The sequence below is a fragment of the Solea senegalensis genome, linkage group LG5, assembly GCF_019176455.1.
Source record: "Solea senegalensis isolate Sse05_10M linkage group LG5, IFAPA_SoseM_1, whole genome shotgun sequence".
Classification (NCBI taxonomy): Eukaryota; Metazoa; Chordata; class Actinopteri; order Pleuronectiformes; family Soleidae; genus Solea; species Solea senegalensis.
The window spans coordinates 1,000,968-1,028,225 of NC_058025.1; the positions used below are offsets into that span (position 1 = coordinate 1,000,968).

Here is a 27,258-nt window from a genome sequence, read left to right on the forward strand (position 1 = left end):
ACCGCTGTCGTGGCTAATTTCGACAGGGATTTCTTTAAAAAGACAAATAGGTTCGTTTGTTTTTCATTCTCAGGTCAAAAGACCAAGGGTGACATCACATGGTTTTCATGCTGTATTTCTATTTCACTTTGCACGGAGCATCTGGAACAAAAATAATTTCCCTCCAGGGATTAATAAAGTATTCTGTTTCTGATTTTCAGCAGAGGTGTCAAACTTGTGGCCCACCATGTATTTCTGTATGTTTTTGTTATTTATAGATTGATTTGACATTTTACTGTCATGGATATCGTTAAAAAGTAACTTTCTCTCTTGAGCGGCCCCTTTCTGAAAAGACGAAACCAGGACACTTCCAATACAAACTCAGCTGGGCCACATCTTCAAACCGAATTTGTTTCAAAAAATAAAAAAAACAAAAAATAAACTCAAGGTGCCTTAATCTCTACACTAGCTGTCTCAGTTGTTGAACTACATAAAAAATACTAATCTTTGACATAACAAAGATTACCACCAAAACCTCATCCCCCTACTATATGTTTGTTTTTTTGTTATAAATAATGAATAATTCAAATAGTTGAACTGACATTTTAAGGGTTAAAATCCTGAAAATGTTTATGTAAATGTAAACATTTAATCATTTTTGAAAATATTGACATATGGCGATTTAACAGCAGTTTTTTGTATGTGTACATTTTTGTCACAAAGGTGTCCAGAATGTAGTCAATTTGAAGAGTTAGGTAAAATTCTGCAGATTTGATTGGGGAACCCAAAAAAAATCTCCCGGGACCCATCCCGAGTCCCGACCCAGTGTTTGCGAGCCAGCGGTGTCACATAAAGCAGGTGAAAGAACAGAGACAGCACACGTCGGCCTTCATGAAAAGGTTTATTTGCAGCAAATCCAAGCTCCTTCAAGTTGACTCCTGTGAGTGAAACAGTAACTAACACGTGTTTGCTTCTGATGTTTCTGTGAGTGAGCGTCGATTATAACGACTGGAACTCTTTAAAACAGTAGAGAGTGAGAATCTAATGCGTGTGCGTTGGAAACACTGCAGCGTTAAAAGAGTGTGGGGAGAAAACAGGGGACTAAACATAAACAAAGAGAATATATATATATATATAAAATCAGCTGAGGCCATGCAGACTCTGTGTTAAACTTTTGCCGGTTGCTTCTACACGTTACACGTTACATGTTAGGACAGTCAGACGTGGAGACGAGACAGCAGACGTGTCCGCTCTCCACGCACAGGAGCGTGAGGCACAATATGTGTCAAGAGGTTAAATGTCATTTCTTTCTCCCACAGGTGGTGGATGTTTGGTCACATTTGATGTTTGACGCCGCTGATTGTTTTTTTTAGTTTTCAGAGCCGCAGAGAGCGAGCAGAATCCTCTCATAGTCTCCTTTGGTGTCGTCCTGAAAGAAAAGAAAAGAAAAAAGTCACTAAAACTGTTGTTTATTTAGCTGTGAAGGCAATAATAAATGTGCTCAACAAAATAAAAGCCTCAACAAAAACAGTAAAAAACTAGGACTGCTCGTAGGACTCATGGTCATGAAAGGGCCCTCGCCCCACGCATGTAGTGGAAAAAGTGGAATCCTAAATTAGTTTTTCTGCCATTTTAATGTCAACTCTGTCGGAGCGCTGAGGCCACACCTTTTAATCATTAACTAACATATGGACCGAGTTTGCCACTAGCTCAAATGTGCTAGCCATTTTGTTTTTTTCTAAAATGTCCGACTTCTGGGTGGGCGGAGCTAATGGAAGTACAATAGAAGTTTGTTTGGAATCATGAGAGCAACAAGTTTACCAAGTTTGGTTAAAATCGGAACAACTATGTGTGACAGACACGATAGGAAAAATCCAAACTATAGCATTTAATGCACAATTTTGGCCACTTTCCCTCACGTCAAAAATATACATTTCACCGACCCGACCTCCGTTTCAAGTTTCAAGAGTTTTTATTCACGTTAACCCCCTCAAAAATAATAATCTCAACAGGAACAATAGCTTCCTCACACTTGCTCGGGCCCTAATGACAATTAAACTAGAGGAAAAGCATAAACTATTATTATGTTTAATATTATGAGAATAATCTTATTGTATTTGATGATAATGATCCGATCATTGTCATTTGAACTGAGACACTAAACTCCGTTTGTTGCTTTGTGTTTGAGTTTCCTGTTGCGTTGTTGTTGTGTCGCTGACTCACCAGAATGTCCTTGTACAGAGTTTTGCCGTAGTTCTTCTTGTACTCGTCTTTGATCAGCTTCAGGTCAATTTCAGAGCGGCTCACCATGATACGAGTCAGGATGTTCTTTTTTTTGCCCTGAAAACACACAGACAAGATTCAGTCAGAGTCTTTAGCAGATTATTATTATTATTATTATTAATATGAATATTAAATGTACCTTCACGGCCACGCTCAGCTTCTCGGCAAAGAAAGCAGGTCTGTTTCCAATACACTTCACTGAAAGACCAGAGTTTAAATGTGTGAGTTTAAATGTGTGCACAGACGTGTCGATGAGTTTGATGTCTGTGTCTTTACCTAAAGCAGTGAGACAGTTCTCGATGTCTCCTTTCATCTCCATGTCAATGGCTTTGGCCACGTCCACTTTACTGTACTTGGAATATCTTTCAAACACTGAGGGACAGAGAGAAAGTCAGGATTTACTCAGTCCACTTCAGACCTGGTTTTGGTAGTGATGTGGACATTTGGACACATTTAACATAAATACAGTTCATTTAAGTCATTTTTAAACAGATTTACAGCAATATTTGGAAATGTAACAGTAAATTAAAACATAAAAATGATTTAAAAATGATTCCGAACTGAGTTCTATGTCAAATATTAAAATCTTAATATAAACTTTTAAATTTAAATGTTTACGTCTAAGTGTTCTTCCTCTTCTAATGATTTCATGCAGGTCGACGACAGACTGAGAGGTGCAACACTGCCCCCCACTGTTCACATTCTGAACTTCTTCACAAAAGAGTGAGTGAGTGAGTCAGCTGACCTCTGCAGAGGTGAGGAGCGCTCCTGGTGGTGAGGATCTCGATGAAGGCTGAGCAGTCCTTGCCCTTCCTTCCCTCTCCAGCCTCGTACAGAGCGCGAGCATCACTGTCGACCAGCTGCTCGACCACGCCCTCAGTCCTGACAGCCTACACACACACACACACACACACACGATGAATCAATCCCACAGAATTCCCGTGTGTGGACTTAAACATAAAAACAGATCTATGTTCAGTTTTCATAATAAACACGTACTGCTTTTTATGGTTAGAAATGCAGTAAAAATGACCGTAAGTATGTGAGTAGATGTGCAGAAAAGTGTGGGCGTGGCCTGAAGTTTTAGTTCAAACGCTGGAAAACAAAACCACACCCTGCTGTGACCTTTGAACTGTCTCCAGTGTCATGAAATCCTTCAGGCGTTTAAACATTTCAGGACATTTAAAAACATGTTGTAAAAATGATGAATTTTGTATTCATTTATTTGTTTTACGCTCTTTTGTAACGTACATCACACAATTACATACAAAATGTCATGGAAATGTAATTTTAATTCACGGACTGTGAATGATTTAACTTTGATTAGATTTTAGATTTTAGATTTTAATACTACCTGATATGCGTAAAATAAATTAAATGAATACCTTTTTATAACTTTGGAAGTGTGTATAACCACAAAGTGTGTTTGTGTGTGTGTGTGTGTGTGTGTGTGTGCTCAGGGTGTGAGTGTGTTTACTGTCACATGATCAGCTACAGGAGCGAGTGTTGTGTTGTCTCAGGCCCTGAGGACATCCTGGTGTCACACACACACACACACACACAGACACACACACACAGACACACACACAGACACACACCTTGCAGAGAGCGAGCAGAGCAGCTCTGAAGTCTCCCCCGGTGTCAGACCTGATGTCGTCCTCCAGCTCCTTCTTGTAATCTGAAAACCAAACAATCATCATTTATCTTCTGCAGATCTTCAAGCGTCCGCTTCACAGCACCAGAACTTCTTAACCAGCATGTCACTGAGTTTTCATCAGGGACATCCTGCCTGTCTCTGATTGGCCAGTACTCGTCAGCCAATCACAGGCAGGCAGGGCGGGGCAGAAATACGAGTGTGTGAACCATGGCTCGTCAGACAGCGATCGGTCAAAGAGGATTTTAACACGTTCATTTCTCCGACTCACTTGTTCACACTCACCCTCTTTATAAACTTTCTTGATCTCCTCAATCTCTCTGTTGGTCCTTGAGGCCAAAACCTCGATGAGCGTGTCCTCCTCTGTGCCCAGACCCTGACAGGACAACACATTAGTTCATATTTCCCTCTCTTATTGGAAATGTTTCCAAAATCTTTGTTACACTTTCTTTTCTTTTGAGCGGGTCATGTGACGTTGAGACTGCGTGTGTGTGTGTGTGTGTGTGTGTGTGTGTGTGTCACCTTCATGGCCAGTTTGAGCTGCTGAGCGTCGTACTGGGCCGGGGTTTTGAGCAGAGCCAGAACCACGTCCTCCAGATCTCCCTTCAGAGCGCTCTTCAGCGCCGAGTCCAGAGGCTGCGAGGAAAAGACAGAACGACAAACGTTACAGTCGTTTTAAGAAACGTGTGATTATTATGGTCTGTATGTCGGTGTGGTTACCTTCCCGGTGGTCTGCTGATAAGCCTGTTTGATCTGCTGTCTCTGCTGGTTACTCCTCTTCACCAGGACATCAATGATGGTCTTCTCGTCCACACCTGCACAAACAACAGCAACCGTCACACACACACACACACACACACACAGTTTTCCTGTGAGTTTTTCACAGAATTCACCTTTAACGTTGATGGCTTTCTCCAAAGCTGCGACGTCAGCGCTGGGACTGAAGTTTGGTGCCGGCCTCACTGTCCCCTCGTTCATCAACACCTGACACACACACACACACATATTATTACATAACGGTGTCTGCCTTCAGAGTAAAAGCCTTCACATTATTTTGACTCAATCACAAACAAACTAGTTTAGATTTGACTTCATTGGTCGCACACTGAGGAGAATTCACTTCACTCGTACATCATGATACAACATAATATATATACAGTATATATAAGAAAGTACAATAATAAGTGAACAGTGGAACAGGGATGAAGTAAAAGTGTTAATAAATACATGACATTATAGGGACTTGAGTTATGTCCCCATGAGCAGAACAAGTCCCCAAAACATGAGTGGGTTTACAACTTTAGGTCCCCATAGCATGAGTAAAACCAGAAACACACACACACTTACACATCCTCCCCTCGACTAATCCACATCCTTCCCCACGTTTACCAAGGATTTCAGGGTATTTGCAGGAACCTGTCCTTCTCTCTCTCTGTCCCTCTGTCCGTCTCTCTCTGTCCCTCTCTCTCTCTGTCCTTCTCTCTCTCTGTCCCTCTGTCCGTCTCTCTCTGTCTTTTCTGTCCCTCTGTCTGTCTCTCTGTCCCTCTGTCCGTCATTCTCTCTGTCCCTCTGTCCGTCTCTCTCTCTGTCTTTCTGTCCCTCTCTCTCTCTCTCTCTGGTTCACCCACTTGAACCAACACGTTCCGGGGCAGTGATGCCCAAACACGGGGTCGGGGCCCACAGATGGATCGTGGGATGTGTTTACTTTTTAAACAACATGCATGAAGTGTCATTTTTAGTCATTTACCAAACATCTCATGAATGGAAATGACAGCTGTGTATTAGCGCCACCTACTGAGAACCAAGTCCAAAAACAATTCTCTCTACAGCAGTGGATTCAAACTCTGTAATCTTTAAAAGTATCTGTGTCTGTTTCAGTTACACGTATCAACCACTAGATGGTGCACTATACTGTCTCATGAATGGTTAAGTTACAACAGTCATATTAGACTTTAAACTGTGAGTTAAGGGAAAATTCAAGGAACTGTAAGTTTTCTTGAAGTTTTCTCCAAATGTAAGGACAAATAAAGACTAAAGCACAGATTATTTGAGTGTTTGTGCTCGTAAACCTCCGTCAGGTTTCCTTCACAGACAGAAATGTGCTGTCGCTCATTTTCAGAGAGCGCAGAGAAAAAAAGCAGAAATAACACATTATTTGTAAAGGGAGGGGCGGAGAAATTCCTGCTTCACTGAGTCACTGAGAGCAGAAGTGTGATCATCTCTCTGTCTCTCGCACAGATTATAATCTTTATAATCCAGACTACACTTTCTCTTTAATGACCCAGTCCTGTCTTCCTGCTCTGCTCCACTCCTCTTTTCCTTCCCTCTTTGCTTCATGTTCTTCACGTCACACCCATGAACTCTCCTCCCTCCACACTTCCCTCGCTCTCTCGCTCCAGACTGTGTCTGATACAAGTTTTCCACTCGAGCAGAGTCAGACCACAGGATGAGAGGAGGAGGAGGAGGAGGAGGAGGAGGAGGAGGAAAAAAAGGAAACGACTGTGGTTGTTCTTAGCAACTGAAAACACAAGCACAAAGTTACGTACTGAGTCATCGGGCATGCCCAGATAAACCGTCTGCTGCAGGAGAGCGCGGATAAACGACATGATGACGCTGCCTGTGGAGAGGAGGAGGAGGAGGAGGAGAGAAAAAGTCAGCACTCATGTGATCCAAAAACAGCATCATGTCATGACTTTAGTCTTTAAAGGCACAGTGTGTGGGATTCAGCTGCCTCTAGTGGTGAAGTTGCATATTGCACATTCATGCTATACATACTTGGAAAATGGGTTTATTTTGTCCAATAAAAATGTCAGTACCCTAACACGACTTCCTGTCGGAAAAAAAAGCTTACGGCAGGTTCAGGAGTTAAAAAAAATAAGCTATATTACAGTTTAAGTGGTTAGCCTTAAAAAATAAAAGACATTTTAATGTTATCTTTCATTTTAGTAGTTATTCTTTCAAAATAAAATACATATTTTATTATCTTTAGTTTTAGTAGTTATTCTTTCAAAATAAAATACACATTTTGTTATCTTTAGTTTTAGTAGTTATTCTTTCAAAATAAAATACACATTTTGTTATCTTTAGTTTTAGTAGTTGTTCTTACAAAATATGTTTAGTTTCAGTAGTTAACCCCTAGTTACTAGTAGTTTAAGTTGTCTTCATCCACAACAGTAACTCTTACATAGTACCACTGGCTTTCAAAATAAGAGGCACTGACCTTTCTTTTCTTTTTTTTACTACTTCCTGTGTAAAACCTTAGTGTACAACAATAGACAATAAAAAGTATCTTACAGTCATTTTCTAAGTTTATATATGCTTTACTTGTGTAATACATGTGTGTGACAGACCAAAATATAAATGTATGTAAAAAAACATGTGTAAAATATCAGTATAATTCATGTAATTACATTTCTGCCTGATTCTTACACACTTATTAACTTTTAAGTGATAAAACATGACAAACACTTTGTTTTTAAGTTATTTGTTCAACCTTAAGTAAAAAAAAACTTCTTACCTGTTAAAAAGAGAAAAGGTTAAGGTGAAAACAGACATATATATGCATGTATATACAGAGAGAGAGAGAGCGGTGTTTGTTTTTCAGCTTAAATAATCCTCATATTTACTGTAGGGTTCTATTTTACCTCACAGTCAACATTTAAAGACTGACCACACCCACATTCACACACGCATTCTTCTGCAGCATTCTTAAGGACACTCATAGACAGAATGCATTCCCAAACCCCTTACCTTATCCTAACCTTAACCATCACACCTGAAAGTCTGACCCCACCCCTTAAAGCTACCCTTAATTTAAACCTTATACTAAATCTAACCATAAAACCTAAAAAGTCTTAACTTAAACTTCAATCAGACATTTTGGGGAAAAACATTTTCCACACAATGTTGTCACTTCCTGTTCTTTTTAAAGTTTTTTACAGTCCTCACAAACCTGTATGAACACGCGCACACGCGCACACACATACACACACACACACACAGCTGCATGACACATTGTATCCACTCCACGTTTCAGATCAATAAAGATAAGAATGAACAGCTTCATGAAATCACTCACACATGACAATAAGAATAAGAATAAGAACATAATCACGTTACAATGTAACAGCTGCAGTTTCCTCAGACCACACCCTCTTTCACTCTCATGTGGAGCAGGAAAAAAACCCTGGACACAAAAGTTAAACAAAGTTTCAGTGAAAACAACAGAGAAGAAAAACTCACCGTGTGATTCTGTCCAAGAAGAAGAAGAAGAGGAAGAGGAGGAAGGAGTGAGAGAGTGAGAGGGTGAGTGAGTGAGAGAGTGACAGAGAGCGAGGCTGCAGTGGTGGAGCACACACACACACACACACTCTGCCGCTTTATACACACAACACACCACGCCTCCAGCCTCCAGGCCTGACTCCGCCCACTGCTGTATTTGCACTGACGAGCAGCAGAGGGCGCTGTCAGTGGATTCAAACTGGCAACAGTGAGTGTTACCGATGAGAAACACACACATACACACACACACAATGCATTCCTTAAACCATCACAACTAAATGATTTAACCCTTAACTTAACTTAGCCATCACAACTAAATGATTTAACCCTTAACTTAACTTAGCCAGCACAACTAAATGATTTACATTATCCCTTAACTTAACCATCGCAACTAAATGCCTTACTTTAACCCTGTTAAAAACCCTGTATGTTCTTTCCTGACCTTTGACCTCAGTTACCCTTAGCTCTGGCCCTAGACAGATTGGGGGCCCTGCACAGTGGTGGATTATCAGGGATTATATAATTATTAACATGGTGAGTCACATGACTTTCTTTATTATTATCACATCATCATCATATTTCAATTAAAATAATAAAAGTATAAATATAATATTAATGCCGTTTTAAGAGCAGATGAATAAGATCAATAAATACAGAGACGTGTGATAAGTGAGAGATAATAAACATCAATGAGTCAACAGTGAGTGTTGATTTAGCTCCTCCCATCAGGGGAATCCATGAGCAAACATTGTTTCACACAGTCTGTCTTTGTCTTTGTGACTCTCTCCTGATGCCACCTGCAGGCAGAAAGACGTACTACAGAAAACCGACCAGTGTGTGTGTGTGTGTGTGTCTTTTCAAACATCACTGTGAGGACATTTTGTCAACACACAAGTGTTTTAGAGTTAGGATAAGGGTGATGTTAAAGGTTAAGATAAGGGGTTAGAGAATACTTTATGTCTCGGAGTGTCCACACAAAGGAACCAAAACCAGCGTGTGTGTGTGTATCAGGTGAAACTTCATCTCTGCAGATTAAATATTTAAAGAGTGTTGAGAGTTTGGTTCCACTCAGAGACCAGGACCAGGACCAGGATCAGTGTTAGGCTCTAAGTGTCGTCGTCGTCTTCACAGCATCAGTGGGACTGAAATAATCTAATCTGCAGGTAATCTGATGTTTGTCGTGTTCATATGTAGAGTTTAAGTCTGTGTAAAAAATCTCTTTATTCTTCAGTTAAAGTCACAGTGACGTCTTTTTAATCTGACAGATTACACATTACTCTGTTCATAATAATAATGTGAAAGGTTAAAGGTTAAAGAGAATACGTTTGTCTCTTTATTGTAAACAAATGTGTGTGTGTGTGTGTGTGTGCGCGTGTTGTCCACAGGAAACAGTGATGTTTGTGAATTCATGTGCGCAGAGCGGCTCTCACTCGCTCACCTTCCTGGGGAAGAAAGTGGGCAGACGTCGTTCTGTGGCTCCTGCAGCAAAACAACGTGAGTGGGAAACAAACACGAGGCTCGTGGCCCTCGTCTGGTCCCTGAGATAATCTGTTCTAATCCATCATCACCTGTAACAGAAATGAACACATGAAATATGGACATTAAAAACACAGAGGCGGAGCCAGAGAATCAGAATCAGAATCAGAAGAGCTTTATTGCCAAGTATGATTTGCACATACAAGGAATTTGTTCTGGTGTCATTGGTGCATAACAAGCATACAAAATTTAAACAGTATACGTATATATATATATATACAGTATATAAATGTTTTTTGTTTGTTTGTTTTTTTAAAAAAGATGAAAAAGAGCACTACAGAAGAGCAGTAAGTGATTAACAGTGAAATAAGAGTGAAATATTCACCATGTGCAGAAGTTCACAGTAATGACGTTAATGTGACGCATAAAAAGGATGTAATGATAATGTGACATGTAGAGGCAGAGGAGGAGTGGCACCAACACACCGAGGCAACCATACGTGGCGCCATATTGGAGGAACTTCTTTTAAACGATTTAAACCTCGAATAAAAATAATAAAGATAATAAAATAATAATAAAAAAGAATTATTACTATTTTAATGGAAAAAACATTCAGAAATTATTTAACACTCATTTTTTGAGTTTGACTTTAACTCGTGTGAATTCAACTTTTATAAATGATAAACTGCTCTGAGGTTATTCTGTAAATCATCCATTCATTCAATTCATTTCAGCCTGGTAAATTCACTCACTCACTCACTCGTCAAATAAGTGAAATAAAACAAGACAGTTTTGGTGAAACCTCTTTTATGTTGAAGTGAAAATAAAAAACTGTAGATGTGATTATTAAATATCATTTATTATATTTCTTATTTATCTTAATCTAATATGTGTGAGTGTCATATTTAATTAAATTTAAACTTAAATATCAGACACTTTTATCTTTTTTGAAATCTAAATTCTTACTGATTTATTTTGACTTTATTTCTGTGAATGTGATTTAAAGATAATTAAACTGACACTATTTTAATAAATTATTAATAAAACAAAGATTTTGATTCAGCGCAAAGATCCTGAATAACAACGTAAAATATAACATACAGAGAATTATTCTTTATTTTCTTCAGTTTTTCACTTTAGTTCACCCTAAAAAACCCGAACTCTCCCTTTAAACCCCAGCTGTGTGTGTGTGTGTTCTGTTTTCATGTGATTTAACCTGAGGGCAAAACTCCGTCATCTGGACATTATTAAAGAAGAATTGACCTCATACCTGTGTAATCTGTGCAATAATCTGCGTCATCTCCACCATCTTCCATCCAGATGTTTTTTAAATCCGGCAGATTTTTTCTTTTCCTGCTTCTTCTGCTTCTGTTTCGTCTTCTGCATATAAATCAAACCAAACGTCAGCGGCTTCACTCAAACACGCACTTGTATAAATGATATTTTTTTATATAATATTATTATTATAATATAATATATATATTATTTATTTAAAATGACAAAAAAAATACAAGACTTCTTCTTTTCTGCTTCAAAACGACATAAATGTAAAATTATTATTATATTATTATAGAGTTTTTATTTGTATAAAAGTGTTTGTGTCGTAATATTATAAAATGTAAACTATAGGAGTGAAATAAAGAAGTCAAATATGATCCTATTTCCTGTGAAAATTTCAAAATAAAAGTCCCAGTTAAAGATTTTTAATGTGTAGGTTTATTTTTATGATTAAAATCACGTGAGCTGGACTGGAGGTGACCTCTGACCTCTGACCTGTGAGGACATGGGGGGGGCCAGATGGCACCGGTTTGCGGGCCGGTGTGTGGCCCCAGACCCTTATGTTGACTTTGTGTGGTCACAGACATCTGACTCATTTAATCTGAGATTAGGAGGAAAACACTTTTAAATAAAGTGTCAACACTTGATGATGATGATGTCATGTGACCTGTGTGTGTGTGTGTGTGTGTGTGTGTGTGTGTCAGGAGCCTGGGAGTCCACAGACTCTTCTTGTGTCAGAGATGAGACTCTGGTGTCGTCTGGACCTGGACCTGGACGGGTCTCAGTCTCAGCTGCAGTTCAGGTTCTGGAGGATTTACCGGGCAGCGTTCCACACCTGAAGGACGAGAGGCCGCGTGCCATTACTCAGGAGCCGGCAGGTCAGAGGTCGTGAACTCTGTCTCACGTGTACGGGCTACAGCTGCTGCAGAAGCCTCAGGTCTTTGTTTTATTATCATTGTTATTATTATTATTATTGTTCTGATGTAAAGCTGTTGGGCGAGGTTTCCTCTCATTATAAAGTCTTTAAATCTCATTTAAAACTTACTTTTAGACTTTTACTTTAAGACTTTTATTGATTTATTTTAACTCTTTATTATCGTTTTATTTGTATCTGATATTTGATTCATTTATTAACGACATTCTGACCTTTACTTTACGTACTTTTACATTTGTACTGTTTTTACTTTGTAACACTGACAGTTTTGGGTCATTTTGACTTTATTACTTGTTAATTATTGATCAGAGTTTTGTTTTATATTGATTTGATTCATAGAATAAAGTTGGAACAGTTATGAATCACAGGTTAGTTTCTTTGGTTTTGCTCCAAAAAACAAAGAAAAATCATGAAACCTGAATCTTTTTTGGTTTGTGGACAAAAACGATTTTCTGAACCAAATAACGAGTGAATAAATCGTTTTCATTTGCTCTCTGTCCTTCTCTACGTGATGTTGTTTATTAAAAATGAGACTGAGTTCAATCCTCACTGATCTGAACCATGATGATGATGATGATGAGAAGATAAAAGAGGAAGGAGGAGGTGCAGTGCGGGAACAACTAACCTGGACTTGGTGAAGATGTTTCCTCCACAGGAGGAGGAGGATGATCTGGCCTTCATCATCTTCTGGGCCTCAGAAGGTCTCCAGAAGAAGAAGAAGAAGATGGTGATGGTCTACAGCAGCTCGACAGATGCTGTCAAGAGGAAACTGAAGGTTTTAAGAATGAAACTTTTGTTAGAAACACCTGAGCTGAGAAGATCAGCATCTCATCAGTCGTCGGCCTGGAAGGATCGACCACATCAATGTCATTATTATCACTATTCTTCCTTCTTTGGCTTCACTCAAGGTTTTTCCACGTGCAGGGTTTAGATGTTCATTCTGGTTTGGTTTGGAAAAAGTCAAAAACTGTGATTCCACTTCAAGAATCACAGGATAAAAACACAAACACAAGAAACACAACAAGATGCTAAACTGCTGCAGGAGCTGATGATAAAGACACATTATTAATGTTTAAATTCAGGGGTTTTAAGTTTTCCAACAGTTAAATAGTGATTTTAGTGATTTTCATCATCATTCATTCATATTTGTTTACCAAACCTCGATGACGTGTGATAAAACCTCAGTTTATATATATATATGTATATATATATATATATATATATATATATATGTAGTTTTTTTTATCCATCTTCTTGTTTTTATATATATATATATATATATATATATATATATATATATATATATATATATATATATATACATACATACACACACATATACAGTACATAATCAATAAATAACCCTGTCACCTGCATGTGTGTGTGTGTGTATAATTCCTCACATATTTCAGTTTCTTCACTGAATGGTGTTTCTGGGAGGAAAGTAAGAGAGCGTGAAGTCACGCCCACATTCCTGTGAGACAAAGACACATAGACAGAGGACAGAAGGTTATGGAAATATTCAGAAAAATAAAACAGATACTTTCATTTCCCCACATTCATTAAAACTACCTGTGTAAACAAGAGTAAAAGACATGTAAAACCTGTGTAAAAGACATGTAAAACATGTAAAAGACATGTAACACATGTAAAAGACATGTAAAACATGTGTAAAAGACATGTTGTGACAGACAGACAGACGGACTCTGGTGATGAAAGACCGTTTCTCGTTGATCTGGTTCAAAACAAACATCCTTGAACATTTTTCTCATTGTTTCACGAACGCGTGACGATGGTGTTTGACAAACACGCTGAAGAAGAACACGCTGAAGAAGAACACACTGAAGAACACACTGAAGAACACACTGAAGAAGAACACGCTGAAGAAGAACACACTGGAAAATTCAATAATCATTGATATTTTCTGCTGCTGATAACAGGTGAGCAGGTGTGGAAAAAGTCCAGCGGTAATCTCTCACTTCATTCATAAATCTTTATTATCTCATAATTATGACTTACTAATATGTGCATTTGTATTTTAAAGACAAAACTCTTGACATGAACATTTGAATCCCTCATGACTTCACATAAACCACACACACACTTATCATATTCATCAGTTTATCACTTTCTTAAAAAAAGAATTCTATCTACAGTCGTGTTTACGTCCTTATATTTTATTTACAATTTATTTGAATTCATTCTACATTCTCCATATAGCAAAAATATGTATAATACATATATATATATAATTATTGTAATATTAGACCGTTTTCTCTGTATTTATCAATAATTTCATCCAATATTTTATTTCTTTTCGTATGTTTTTTGAGTAGTGTTTGTAATATCAGTATTGTTGGAGTATTCTTTCATTTGTTACTTTTTAAATGTTGTATTTTTTATTCACATTTTTACACATTTGTATTTTTCTATATTTGACATTCTTATAGTTTTGTATGTGAAATGAATGCAAATGATCTTTATATTTTGAATTCAAAAAACAAAGCAAGACGTGATTTAAAAAGATCTTCTCAATGTTTTAATTTCATGAATATTTGGTTTAGCGATTTTAACATCAACGGCATAATTCTGCTGATTAATAAACAACAGGAACAAAAAGCAGAGTTCGTAACATCTGTCGCAGTAAAGTGACGTCGACCTGTAAACCAAACACCTGTCGCTCGCTGAACCTGAAACTTGCTGCTCCACACGGTGGATTCTTTAAAAAAATAAAAAGGTCCAGTGTTTTCAGAGACATTTGTCCTGTAGTGACTTCATCTTATCAAATAATGACTTCTGTCAAACTAAAGGTTTGAGTGTGAAAGAGAAACTCGCTGAAGGACGAGGACACGGAGGCGTCCTCGTGTTCCACGTCTCTCGTGTTTTTCTCTCTAAAACTCCTTCCAAACCTCTCTCTCTCTCTCTCTCTCTCTCTCATGACCTCCAGAAGGTGGAGGTCAGCTGACCTTTGGGAGGAGGGATCTGACGACTGTGCAGCGACGTCTGTGTGAAGAAGAGAAAAAAAGTAATCACACAATCAGCAAAGGTGCAAAAAAAGAGGGGATTTATTGTAAATTATGCCACAAGTGAACGAATAATAACTAAAATACATCGTTCTGTCACAGTATTTTAATATTTTTACTGTAACACTGAATGTAATTTGAAGCTTTATTTCAGGTTTGTTTGTTTTTTTAAATGATGTTCTTCTCAGACGTCTTATTTTGTCCACAAACCTGAAAAAATGATTCCGTTTAAATGATTTCTTTGTTACGTGGAGGAAAAAATTCACATTTAAGAAACTGAAAAACCAAACTTCTTACTTTTATTATTAATAAAAACACTCAAATTTGCAATTATTTAATAAATGACAAATAGTTGCAGATCGAGTGAAATGTGTTTTTAGTGCATCATGATTTGTTTTTATTTATCTTTGGTTTGGTTTCAAATTCTCTTCATGTCTCACGTCTTTAAGGTAAAGTCTGGAAGACAAAGCTAATAAATAAATATTAAAGAGTTAAAAAGTCTTTAAATGAACAATAATGACCCATTTTAACACATTCATCTCTAATAATTGTTCATTTGTGCACAGATGAAAGAAAATATTTAGAAACTTTACCAAAAAAAATGGAATTAAGGTCATTTAACTCAAATAAGCAAATAACATCTTCACACGTTGTTTTAGTTTGTATATAAATAATATATAAACAAAATAAATAGATTTTTATCACAGAAATGTCTTTTTTAAGAGGCTGGTTCTGAGCAGCAGGGGGCGCTCACAGCACTGTCAGCTCCGACTCTGAGTCAGAACCACTTAAAAACCTAAAACCCTCAACTATCATGAAATGTTGCAGAGACGAGTTTCAAACCTCGAGAAACTGTTTGAGTCTGATGACGGAGCCCATCTGACCACTGCTGGTCACCGCCTCGATCCTGGACACACACACAGACAGACAGACACACAGACAGACAGACAGGTGAGTGTCACTGATGTGTGTGTGAGATATTCACAGTCAAAGTGTTTACCTGGGGAAATATTCTTCTCTGACGAGCAGCAGGAGTTTCCAGAACTGAGCCTGGTACTGTTTCATCAGAGCGTGACCACAAACCTGAGGGACACGCACGCGCGCACACACACACAGACACACACAAACACACAAACACACACACAGCTGAGTCAGCTCCACAGCGACACCTGCTGTCACTTCACAAACTCCTTTTCTATGTTTAAAGTAAATAAGTCATTTCTAAACCAGTAATTTTACATGAACTGGAGTCAAAGTTCACTGTTCTTTAACTTAAAGTTGTCGTGTGTTGAAGATGAAATAATTACACTTCATACGATCAGGTGTTTGTACACAGCAGCCGTATTTTAAGGACTTTCATGATTCTAGATTCGATTTATCTCTGATGTACAGCAGCTGTTGTTTTTAAGGTGCTTTATAAATAAAGTTGGACTGGATTGGACACAGAAGTCCTCAGTAAGAGAAGAAACTTCACGGATTACATTTTACAAACTGAACCTTTAAGTAGAAATCTCTGGACTGTACCATTACAGTTGACAGCAGTGTGTTCAGAGACGAGCTGCAAATAATGATTCTCATAAAAGATTCATCTGTTCATTATTTTCTTGATTAATCGATTAGTTTGGTGCATAAAATGTTGAAAATGATTGATCATCATCAGTCAATCGACTGTAGATTTCCATGTCTGATGTTTAGTAAAGCTCAATGTGTCACACTGGAGGTTTTAAACGTGAAAGACGAGGACTTACTTCCAAGAAGTCAAAGAGCAGCGTCGCCGTGATGTCGGCCAGAGGCTCCATGTTCAACATCTGAGCCAACCAACGCCAGCCGTGGTTCAGACCGTGAGGAAGAGGCTGAGAAAACCCACAGAACAAAGAGAAGATTCAAGGCAGAGTCAGGGTTTGTGAGCGTGAGACACGAGGAACGTCGCGTCTCACGTCTTGATCTCACTGTTAGAACAGGAAAGTGAAGTTTGTAAAACACTCACTCTCCCACACCAAACCCCATAGAGAAAATCAGTGACATTGCACGCTCACAGCACATCCAACTCCAATTATTAAAACATGTGTCAGAACCTCATACAACCTCACTCCACAAAACCAGAACTGTGTGTTTATATCATGTCAACTCTTTCTTACCGCCTGCTTGGAGCCGTAGGGCCACCGTAGCTGGATGATGGCAGCGTAAAGTCGGATCATCCCGGACATCCTCTTCAAGAAACTGTCCTGACCTTCCATCCCGCCGTCGTCCACGCGGTAACCGAGAATCCTGAGGAGGAGAGAGCATGAGATGAGCGCGGGATGAACGCGGGATGAGCGCGGGATGAGCGGTCTGTGAGCATGTGCGGCGTCACCGCGTTTGTACGAGGCTCACCTCTGATACGCCTCCACGGACGTGCCCTCCTTCATCGGAGGGTAGTGTGGGACGGCGTACGGACACTTCTTGTGCAGGTGGGCGAGGATGAGGTCTCCCACCCGAGGGTGGCGCTCCCACACGCCAGACGCCACCACGGCGATAGGGAACGCTGCCTCGTGATGCGATGCCACCTCCTCCTCTCCTTGTTTCTGTGCAGAGAAGACGGATTCAGACGTCACCGGCACCGTGAGAGGTGGAACAACTCCAAATAACGACGTCAAATGGGACTTACAACAAACTTCTCAGCCAGTTTGTAGCTGATGAATTCCAGCCCCTGAGGATGCTGGGAGGTGGACACAGACTTGCCACTGGACACCACCGCCTGTCCCGACAGCAGCTTGTCCATCTTATCGAAGATCTCCCTCAGCTGTGATCCCGAGTCGCTGGCGATCTGACTGACGGGGATGGTCGCTGCTTTCTGGAGCTCCAGCTTCAGCTTCTTTGTCTGCGTCGAGAGAAGAAGACGAAACGTGAAAAATCAGCTGCTGGGAAGTGACTTTAGAGACAGTGGACGCAGAGACGGCGAGCGCACCGCGTTGTCTTTCGGAGTGTTCAGGTTTTCGAAGGACTCGGCACAGCGAGCGGCCGATTCCTGCAGGTTCTTGTACCATTTCAGAGTGCTGTCTTCAGCGCTGTTCTGCAGCCCTGCAGGAGAACAGGCAGTGTGATGAGTTATTGAAGGTAGAAGAAAATGTAGAATTAGGAGAAATCACAGCGTTAGACAGACAGGACACTGACGTTTGTAAACCACCAAACCCCATAGAGAAAATCAGTGATTTTAGCTCGCGGGACACAGGAGCTGCTGGTTTACTGCTGCCTCGTGTGGTCACTTTGTGTCACTAAATTAAGTTTAAATGAAATATTTCAAATGCCGAATTAACAAAATAAGACATTTGAACTTAGTGACGGAGGCAGCAGTGGATCAACAACTCCTGTGTTTGTGATGTTAAAATTCCTGATTTTCTCTATGGGGTTTGGTGTGGGAGAGTGAGCGGTTAATTTAGCTTTAACTAAGAAAATGTCTTCCTCACCTCTCCTCTGTGCCTTCTCTTTGGCCGACTGCGCTGCCTTCTTCTGCTCCTCCTGCTGCACCTGAAGCTCCGCCTGCTTCCTGCGAGCGTCCTCCTCCTCCTCCTCCTTCTTCTTCTTCTCCTCTTGAACCCTGGCGACCGCCTCTTGCATGAGTCTGATCAGCGCACGCATCTCGTGGAGCGCTCGCTCGGCCACGGTCATGTCCTCGACGCTGGGAAACGCTCCCTGCACACAGACACAGACACGGACACACAACACAAATGATTTCAAATAAATCTTTAATGTGTGTTTTGTGATTAAATTGTTTAATACTAATGAAAGCTACAAGTCCTTGTACTGTGGAGTAAATATAAAATGTATGAAAATAAAAATAATTTACAAAGAACTAAATAAAAAAAAAATCAAATGGAAACAATATGAATATTTGTCAAATAAACATTTAGGTGAGAAAATAAAGTTTGAATGCAAAGAATAAAAAGATCAAAAGGAGACAAACAAGAAGAAGAAGGAGGACAAACTCTCTGTCCCCTTTAATCCTGGACTCAAACTGACCTCAGTGGTCTTCCTCACCACCTCGGACACCTGCGAGCACAGCTGGTTCCCTCGGCTGCTGTAGGAGCTGAGGCTGGAGGGAGGGAGGTCGCTCCTGGTCTGCGTGGTGGGCTCCAGCAGCAGGTTGAGCTGCAGAACCTCCTCCTGGATAGTGTTGAGGTTGCGAAGCCTCTCTTTACCCTCCGTCTGCCGCTGCCGCTCCAGCTCCGCCTCACGCTGCCGCTGTAGCTCCGCCTCCCGCACCCGCAGGTTCAGGATCTGACAACGAAGAAAATGAATTGACTGAACAGAACCTGTGAGGCTGCTCATAACCATTTATGTTAACGTTAACTAATCTCAGCTAAACCAATGACTCAATTCCATCCACGTTTTCCACATTGTGGAGTTTTCAGACCTTTAAAAAGAGCAATAACATTATCGTGGAATTCATCTGAAGATCGTACCTTCATTCTGTATCGCTGCTCTTCCTTCAGCTTCTCTTGGCGCCCGATGCTCTCTTTGGTTCTACAGATCGGGGGAGAAAATCAACACCCAGTTCACATCACATGACCACATGATCTCATGATCGTTACGTTGATGATCGTCAGGATGCCACCGAGGGTTTAAAAATCACAACTGAAGAAGCGTTTTTGGACGAGAGGAACATCTTTAAGAAGCTAACAGACGTCCATCTCATGTGACATGAATAAATGAAGTGCCGACGTTGTCTCTTACTCTCTCTCCATCATGTCCCGCATGCTCTGAAACTCCTGCCGCTGCTTCAGCTCCATGAACTCCTCAAAGCGCTTCAACTGCTCTGACTCTGAGCTCGCCGCCGCCGCCACCAGCTTCTCCTGCTGCTCCTGCCGCCGTCTGAGCGCCATCTGAACATTCGGGTGAGGGAGCAGAGATTTAGGCGTTATATTACACCTCATAAATCACGCACACACAGACAGGTCACTGCGTCTGACCTTGGCCTTCTCTCGATGTTCCTCCTCAAACTTGATGATGCGTCCGGCCACCTCCATGGCTTTAGGTGACAGCAGGGAAATGGCGGACGACGAAGCAGGACTGGAAACCTCACCGACATCCATGTCTGGATCTTCATCCTTTACCTCATCACTAACAACCTGCAGTGCGTGAACATGAGGAAAACAAAAAGAAACGATTAGGGTTTGGTCATATATGTATATTTGAGGTGTCACAATCTCAGATACCTTAATTTGCCATATTTAAAGTGCAATTTAAACAGAAAACAGAACAAACTGCAATATTCAGTGTAAAACTTGCCTGCTCATGCTCTGTTTTTCCAGACAAGCCATTAGAATGTGTGTTTTGCCTCCTGTTGGTGTCAGAAACTGAACCCGTGGAGGAAAACGAGGCTGGGATCTCCTCACTCAGCCCAGGACTGGAGTATCCAGAGATGGAGTCCAGACAAAAGGACTTCTGTAGCGTCGAGGAGCTGAGACGCTCCAGTAAGATCCCAGAGTGCGAGGACAAGCAGATGGTCTCTTTACAACCAACCATGATGTTCTGTGAGAGCAAAAACATGGAATAATAATATAAAATAGATAAATACACAGTATGAACACGGAATAATAATATAAAATAGATAAATACACAGTATGAACACAGACAAACTTGGTTTTTATTTTTTTAAAAATTCAATAAAGTTTCTCTGATTTCTCAGCTTCTTAAATGTGAATATTTAGTTTCTTTGCTCCATAAAACAATGAAATCATTAAATCGGTTTTAGTTTGTGGACAAGACATTTAAGAACATCATCATTTCCAGGTTTGAAAAACACTGATCAACATTTTATAGACCCGTTTGGTCTATAAAACAAGATGAATCGATGAATCAAGAGCATAATCAACAGAATAATCACCCGTTCTTTGCAGCCAAAATACAAACAAATATGAATATACAGAAACAGCCTGAACAGCAAGACTGTTGGAGTGAACCAAAGATAATTGTGTTATAATCATTTATTCGTCCCCACAAAAAACCCTGTTAATCCAAAAATCACTCACGTTTTAAACTCTTTAAACCCTAGCCTTTTTGGTAGCTGATTTGTTTTATATTTCTGCTTATAACTGTAATGTATGTATAATGTATGTATATAGTGTACATAGTTGTGGCACGAGTTATAAAAGGTAGGCACAGGTATTTTCAGTTGGTGCTTGACTTCTTCTATCTGTCCTCAAATGTTATTCTCGGTCTGTTGCTGTAATTCAAGTCATGACCGTGTCCATTTATAACGCTGGGAACTCACCGCTGTTTATTCGTGAATACGCTTTTAAATTATACAGTATATTCATGATAAAATAATAACATTTTCATCACCGTTTTTGCTTTCGTGCTTGTTTTTTAGTAAACTGTGCGAAGAGGACGTCAACGAATACAGTGGCTAACGTTAGCTCACATGCTAACGTTACCAGGACCATTAAAACTCACCTCGTCTCGTTCGGACCAGTGCGGGTCAAAGGAAATTTTTCCCTTCGGGGAGTTTTTTAATGCCTCCAAAGTTTCCCAGCGTAAACTTTCACTCGGCATCGCGACAGAATGTATAATATTAATATAAACTGACCGACGCCGCAGGTTCAACGCGCCACTCTGGGGTCACGTCAAACTACTGTCCGACCGGAAACAACGCAGCGGCTCTATAATTCCGGCTACACATTAATTCAGGGAAAAAATATCAAAGGAAAAAAAAAATCCAAACAAAGCACATGTATCAATGAATATAAAGTACATTATTATAAATGATTTAATGAATAATGATGATGATGAAATGTATTGCTGTGACAAAAAATCAATCCGTCTTTTAATAATCTGGATCAGCGACCGCTGTTTGTGTTCTGACGTGTCACCGATGGGCAGCACTCACGATCAGCCTGCAGCCAAATGAATCCGCGAAGAAGAATGTTGTGAACAAGGAAGTTGGTGTTTAACAGGAAGCCAGCGTAAGCTCTTTATTTATTATCCTTCTTTTCTTTGTGTTTCTAACAAACCGATCGTTACGTTTTCACTACATGACGCTTCGAGGTCATTCGGCGTGTTCGATGTGATTCAATTCGCCTGAGTTGTGTTCATTTTTGTTTGGTAACCGGTGATATTTCAGCGTTAGCCGTGAGCTAGCTTCGGACGCTAACAACAGATGAACAGACAGTAACGAAAAGGCCTGAATTCACCATTAAACCTCACAATATCAACCGCGTTCCTGACATTTATGCACTCAAACATGTTCATATGAGTGACGCGGAGCTGTAATGTTACACTTTGTTCAGAACAGTAGACTTCAAAGTGGACAAAGCGCTGCTAGCATCGTTAGCTGTGCGGGCTAACAGCTTCTATTGTAGTTGACCAGTGTCAAATCTTTGAAGTCAGAGGAAAATAAGAATAGAAACAATAATATACACGTGTGGGAAGTACATTAAAGTCATATTAATATTCAGACAACACAATACTATGAAAACATGTAATAATATTGTGATGACATGACTTTTGATAATGAAATACTTGTTTTTATGCATTTATGTAACAAGGACAATGCAGTTTAACATAAACCAAGACAGAGCGAGAGAGCAGGGATAGTTTATAGCAACTGATAATTTACAATAGAGATGCACGTTATTGGACTTTTGCCAACATTTTGGGATCGATGCATGGGCCGATAACTACTGAGGTCATTTTTAGTCTCTTTTGTTGTTAACGATATTGTTCATGCTGATGTTGCAGCAGATATAGATGTACATTTCTTCACTGAGCAAAATGTATTATTAAATAAATAGTTGTAGTGGGCGTTAGTGTATTGGAAGATCTTAGTGTGTTTGCCAATATCTGATAATACTTTTTAAAGTCAATATCTGCCGATATTTACAACTCCAGTCCCAAGTTAGGACCTTTATCTGTTAAATAAATGATTAAATAACTGCATAAACAAGACAATAATATGCCTTAATCTCTCTCTGCCAAATTAAGATAAGAGAATCCCTTTAATTGTTCCACAGTAGGGAAATTAGACCGAGACAGTGAGTTGATTACTAGTAGTAAACAAAAACATGCTGTACGTCCTGGATTATTGAATGAATCACAAACGTAACTTATTGCTCTTTCCCTCGTTTGTCTTATTTTGTGTAAACTGTTTTTTACAGGACAGCGTTGTGAATGAGAGAGAGCCCTGCTCTCACTTGGTTAAACAAAGGTTATCTCTGTGTCGTCGAGAATGTACGCTCCACCGGGTTCTGCGGCTCCTGGAGGAAGGAGGAGGAGAGCGGGAACCTCCCTGCCAAAGCAGCCGGAGCGGAGCCTGGTGTCGGCTCTGCCCGGAGCTCTGTCCATCACGGCGCTGTGCACGGCCCTGGCGGAACCGGCGTGGCTCCGCGTGCACGGTGGGACCTGTTCGAGGCAGGAGCTGGGCGTGGCTGACGTTCTGGGCTACATCGACCCAAAGCTACTGGACGGTGAGAAGCAGCAGCAGCAGATCACAATGATCCTTTTGGAGCTCAGCAGTAACTCTGTGTGTGTGTGTGTGTGTGTGTGTGATTTGTCCTCAGATTACTGTGTGAATCCTCAGACTGTTCTGCTGCTGCGAGTCATTGCTGCCTTCTGCTTCCTGGGCATCCTGTGCAGCCTGACCGCCTTCCTCCTGGACGTGTTTGGACCCAAACACCCGGCGCTAAAAATAACACGCAGATACGCATTTGCACATATTCTCACAGGTATTTTTTTAAATGATGTATCTATTGGTTTGTTAGAGAGGGACAGAATCAGTAAACATTTCATATTATTGAATAATATGAGTTTTTGGCACTATACAAACACAGACATCACTTATTATGTCACAATATCCATGGGGGGGGTGCGTGCGTGCGTGCGTGTTGTTAAAATCACTGATTTTCTCTCTGGGGTTTGGTGTGGGAGAGTGAGTGGTGTCCTGTTCTAACAGTGAGATAAAGACATGAACATCAGATGAATCTATTATGATAACAGTCAGAGTTGCAGCTGGAGTTTTGACTCCGCCTCGTCTCTCCTCAGTGTTGCAGTGCGCCACCGTCATCGGATTCTGCTACTGGGCGTCGGAGCTCATCCTGTCTCTGCAGCAGCAGCACAAAAAGTATCACGGCTCGCTCATATACGTCACCTTCGCCATCAGCTTCTACCTGGTGGCGGGCGCGGGCGGAGCCTCCATCCTCGCCACGGCCGCCAACCTGCTGCGCCACTACCCGACCGAGGAGGAGGAGCAGGCGCTGGAGCTGCTGTCGGAGATGGAGGACAGCAGCGAGACTTTTCCCGCCGACTACGACGTCGCCAACCAGTTCCAGCCGCCGCCCGCGTACACGCCGTAAAACGCCACGAGCACTCGCTTCTCTCCCTTTTTATCTCCCTCCCTCCCTCTCTCCCTCTCTCTCTCTCAGCACGGCTTTTTTGGCTTTGATGAGCAAAAACAAACGGAACATTTCAAAGATCCTCTCTGTGAAGACGGCGGCGTGAGCAGAAACCGTCTCTGAGCGACGGCGCATGAAAGCTTTTGTTTAGCGGCGGCAGATTTAAAAAAAAAAATCCTCCTTTTCGTTCTTTAACCACTGAGTTTTTGTTGGTAATTTGCGTGTAAATGGCTTTTTAAGGATCTCAGTCCTGACATGTAAACCTGACTGGACTCCACTCATCACCGATAATCAATGACACGGCCACCGATCAACGATCAATGACGTTTACTCGAGCTCTTCTCTGGACGTGGATGGAGTTTTCTTTCCCTGTGTGTGTGTGTGTGTGTGTGTGTGTGTGTGTGTGTGTGTGTGTGTGTGAGTGTGAGTGTGAGTGAAAAAGTTTTAGTTCACCTTCAGATTTGTGTCGTTTTAACAATGTTTTCATGATCATTTATAATTATTTCTGTATTTGTTTTAATCCGAAACAACCAGAAAACACAGTAAACATGTTTGCACTTTTAAATCTAAATGGAATGGATAAATATTCAAAAATCACATCATCTGGTTTTAATGATTGAAAAAACATTCAATTTGTTGACGATTAAGATTGGAAGTTTACTTCAAATCACATTATTCTGTTCAAAATGTCAAAGATCACAGACATTAACAGAATTTCAGTTTTCACTCTGAAATTTCTGCCATTTCTTGGGGGAAATTGTTTGATTGAGAATATTTGAATTTTTTTACCACAAACTTTTAACGCAGTGAAATAAAAAACGGATTTTTTTAACTGTAGAAGCCATTTTGATTTGAAAATTTGCACTTTTCTGATTGTTAATATATATAAAAAAAAACAACTTTAAATCACACATTATTCTGTTCAAAATGTCAAAGATCCCAGAACTTAACAGATGTAAAATCACAGTTTTCACTCTGAATCTTGATGAAAACCCAGACAAATAAAACATTTTATGACTGATTTTTTTAACTGTAGATTTGCTGTTTTCTGCTCGTGTTCTGATAATAAGACGTAAAAAGTGAAATATTGACGCTCGTTTTTGCCAAAACTACAAACCCAGTTTTTCTCCTTAGACGTTGAACTGAAAAAAAAAACCAGAAAATGTTCTTTATATAAAAATATCAAAATTGACTGTTCTGTTCTGACGTTTCTGTGCCGTGTTTCTTTCTTCGCTTCAGTCTTATTTTGTTTCACGTGAACTTGAAAAAACAAAAAAATGATGACGTGGCAGATTTTTGTTTTTTTGTTTTTTATAAAAAAGTTAGAGTGAAATTTAGTCTGTGTGTGTATGTGTGTGTTAATCCTGGCAGATTTTAATAACATTTTTGTTTAATCTGTCAGGATAAAAAAGACGCGCTGATTCTTCTTCTTGTTGTAATTTGTTTGTGTTGTTTTTTCTTAAACTGTCACTGACTCGACTTTTCATCACAGAATGTAAATATTAAACGTTTATACCTAAAAAATAAAGTAAATGCCAAATTTTGCTTCACTTCTCTCAAACTGTGATTTCACGCAGATTATTTCAGACTGAATTAAAACGAGATCACGACGAGTTTCCGTGAGAGAAGCTGCTGTTTTTTTCACTTCCTGCTCTGACGACGTTCAAAATGTGACGTCAACGGACTGAAGGTTATGAAATTAAAAAAGTCAGATTATTACAACATGAAGTGACATTTTGTAATAATCTGACATTCTTTTCAGTTTTGTCCATTATGAGAGAATGTGATGATGATGATGACGAATAAACATCACAGAAATATTCAGACGGATACAGGAAGTTTCTCACAGAAGAACAGAAGTCGTTATCTTGTTGGCTGTGAGGTCATGAAAGGTCACTAAATGTCATTAAAGGGGCAGTAAGCGAGTGCAGTTTCAGTGAACGTTGAGTTTGACGTCTCAAAGTCAGTCTGAGGTATTTGTGGCTTTAATGTCCAGACACGGAATTACAGCGAATAAGAGTCTTAAGACTTAATGAGACTTTAAGAGAGGACAGAGACAGTGTCTCCTCCATCACACACACACACACACACACACACACACACACACACACACACACACACACACACACACACACACTTTGTCTTTCACCTCATTCACAACAGAAATGATGATGAGGCAAAAAATTGAATAAAATACAGTTTACATAAATTGAACAAAGTTATTCTTCTAAAACTAAAAAAAGTTCTTAAGTTGAATTAAATAAAATAAAATATAGAATTAGGTGAAATTATACATGATCTATATATAGTAAAACAAATATATTATTTTACCTAAAATATGATAATTGTGTTAAAAGAGAAATTTTAAGGTCCAAAGAAAAAAAAAAAATTATAATGTAGAATTAAATTAAAATTATATATATATATATATATATTATTTTTACATAATTGTATTATTATATATAGTATGAACAAATAATCCAAACATTTAATGCAGATAAAATGATTAAAATATGATGTTTTTAATCATTTATAAAGATGATGGTAAATCATCAGATTTGAGGTAAAATTAAATAAAATCCTGTTTGAACTAAAATATTCTTTAAAAAAACAACTTTGTCCATAATTCTGTGTTTTTAAACAGATTTGATATGTATATTTCATTTAATATGATTTTAAACATAAACCACACACACATATATATTATATATTATGTATATATATATATACATATATATGTATATTATACTATTTTCTTTTCATTGAAAGTGTGAAATAAAGCAGATTAATCATGTGATGAAACAGGAAGAGGAAATGAGACTTTGATGCCAAATAACTTAAGTTAATCAGATCAATAAAGACGGAATTAAACAGTGTTTACGTTCAGACTGAGGTCAAATTACAGCTTACGCTGCAACGTCACAGCGTGCGCGCGTGTGTGTGTGTGTGTATATAAACAGACACACTCTCAGAGTCCACACA

General features: G+C 39.5%; 3 protein-coding genes and 1 long non-coding RNA gene across 6 annotated transcripts; 2 read left to right on the plus strand and 2 right to left on the minus strand.

Moving 5' to 3' along the window:
• Positions 1-866: 866 nt before the first annotated feature.
• Positions 867-8,211, minus strand: anxa1a (annexin A1a). 2 transcript variants are annotated; one of them, XM_044026189.1, is made up of 12 exons: positions 8,159-8,190; positions 6,463-6,533; positions 4,810-4,900; positions 4,637-4,731; positions 4,439-4,552; positions 4,202-4,292; positions 3,861-3,940; positions 3,008-3,152; positions 2,539-2,634; positions 2,402-2,460; positions 2,203-2,319; positions 867-1,408 (listed from the first exon to the last, which is right to left on the minus strand). In XM_044026189.1, exons 2-12 carry the CDS (start codon positions 6,520-6,522, stop codon positions 1,349-1,351), a joined length of 1,008 nt encoding a protein of 335 aa, XP_043882124.1. In that variant the 5' UTR covers positions 6,523-6,533; positions 8,159-8,190; the 3' UTR covers positions 867-1,348. The 2 variants fall into 2 exon arrangements, with proteins under 2 accessions (XP_043882124.1, XP_043882122.1); XM_044026187.1 differs by having other exon boundaries at positions 2,402-2,634; positions 8,159-8,211.
• Positions 8,212-9,180: 969 nt separating this feature from the next.
• LOC122769567 lies at positions 9,181-12,003 on the plus strand. The gene is made up of 3 exons (XR_006360447.1): positions 9,181-9,360; positions 9,583-9,691; positions 11,656-12,003. It is a non-coding gene; the product is annotated as an uncharacterized LOC122769567 (long non-coding RNA).
• Positions 12,004-14,401: 2,398 nt separating this feature from the next.
• Positions 14,402-21,522, minus strand: gle1 (GLE1 RNA export mediator). Of its 2 annotated transcripts, XM_044026185.1 has the most exons (15): positions 21,344-21,522; positions 20,177-20,419; positions 19,858-20,016; positions 19,622-19,770; positions 19,351-19,411; positions 18,908-19,165; positions 18,355-18,580; positions 17,856-17,968; positions 17,556-17,768; positions 17,282-17,472; positions 17,047-17,176; positions 16,657-16,761; positions 15,909-15,991; positions 15,752-15,815; positions 14,402-14,888 (listed from the first exon to the last, which is right to left on the minus strand). In XM_044026185.1, the coding sequence occupies exons 1-15, from the start codon at positions 21,440-21,442 to the stop codon at positions 14,820-14,822; spliced, it is 2,163 nt and encodes a 720-aa protein (XP_043882120.1). In that variant the 5' UTR covers positions 21,443-21,522; the 3' UTR covers positions 14,402-14,819. The 2 variants fall into 2 exon arrangements, with proteins under 2 accessions (XP_043882120.1, XP_043882121.1); XM_044026186.1 differs by lacking the exon at positions 14,402-14,888 and having other exon boundaries at positions 15,757-15,991.
• Positions 21,523-21,788: 266 nt separating this feature from the next.
• tmem127 (transmembrane protein 127) lies at positions 21,789-25,837 on the plus strand. Its single transcript, XM_044025213.1, has 4 exons — positions 21,789-21,852; positions 23,044-23,352; positions 23,446-23,610; positions 23,927-25,837. Exons 2-4 carry the CDS (start codon positions 23,115-23,117, stop codon positions 24,235-24,237), a joined length of 714 nt encoding a protein of 237 aa, XP_043881148.1. The 5' UTR covers positions 21,789-21,852; positions 23,044-23,114; the 3' UTR covers positions 24,238-25,837.
• Positions 25,838-27,258: the final 1,421 nt, after the last annotated feature.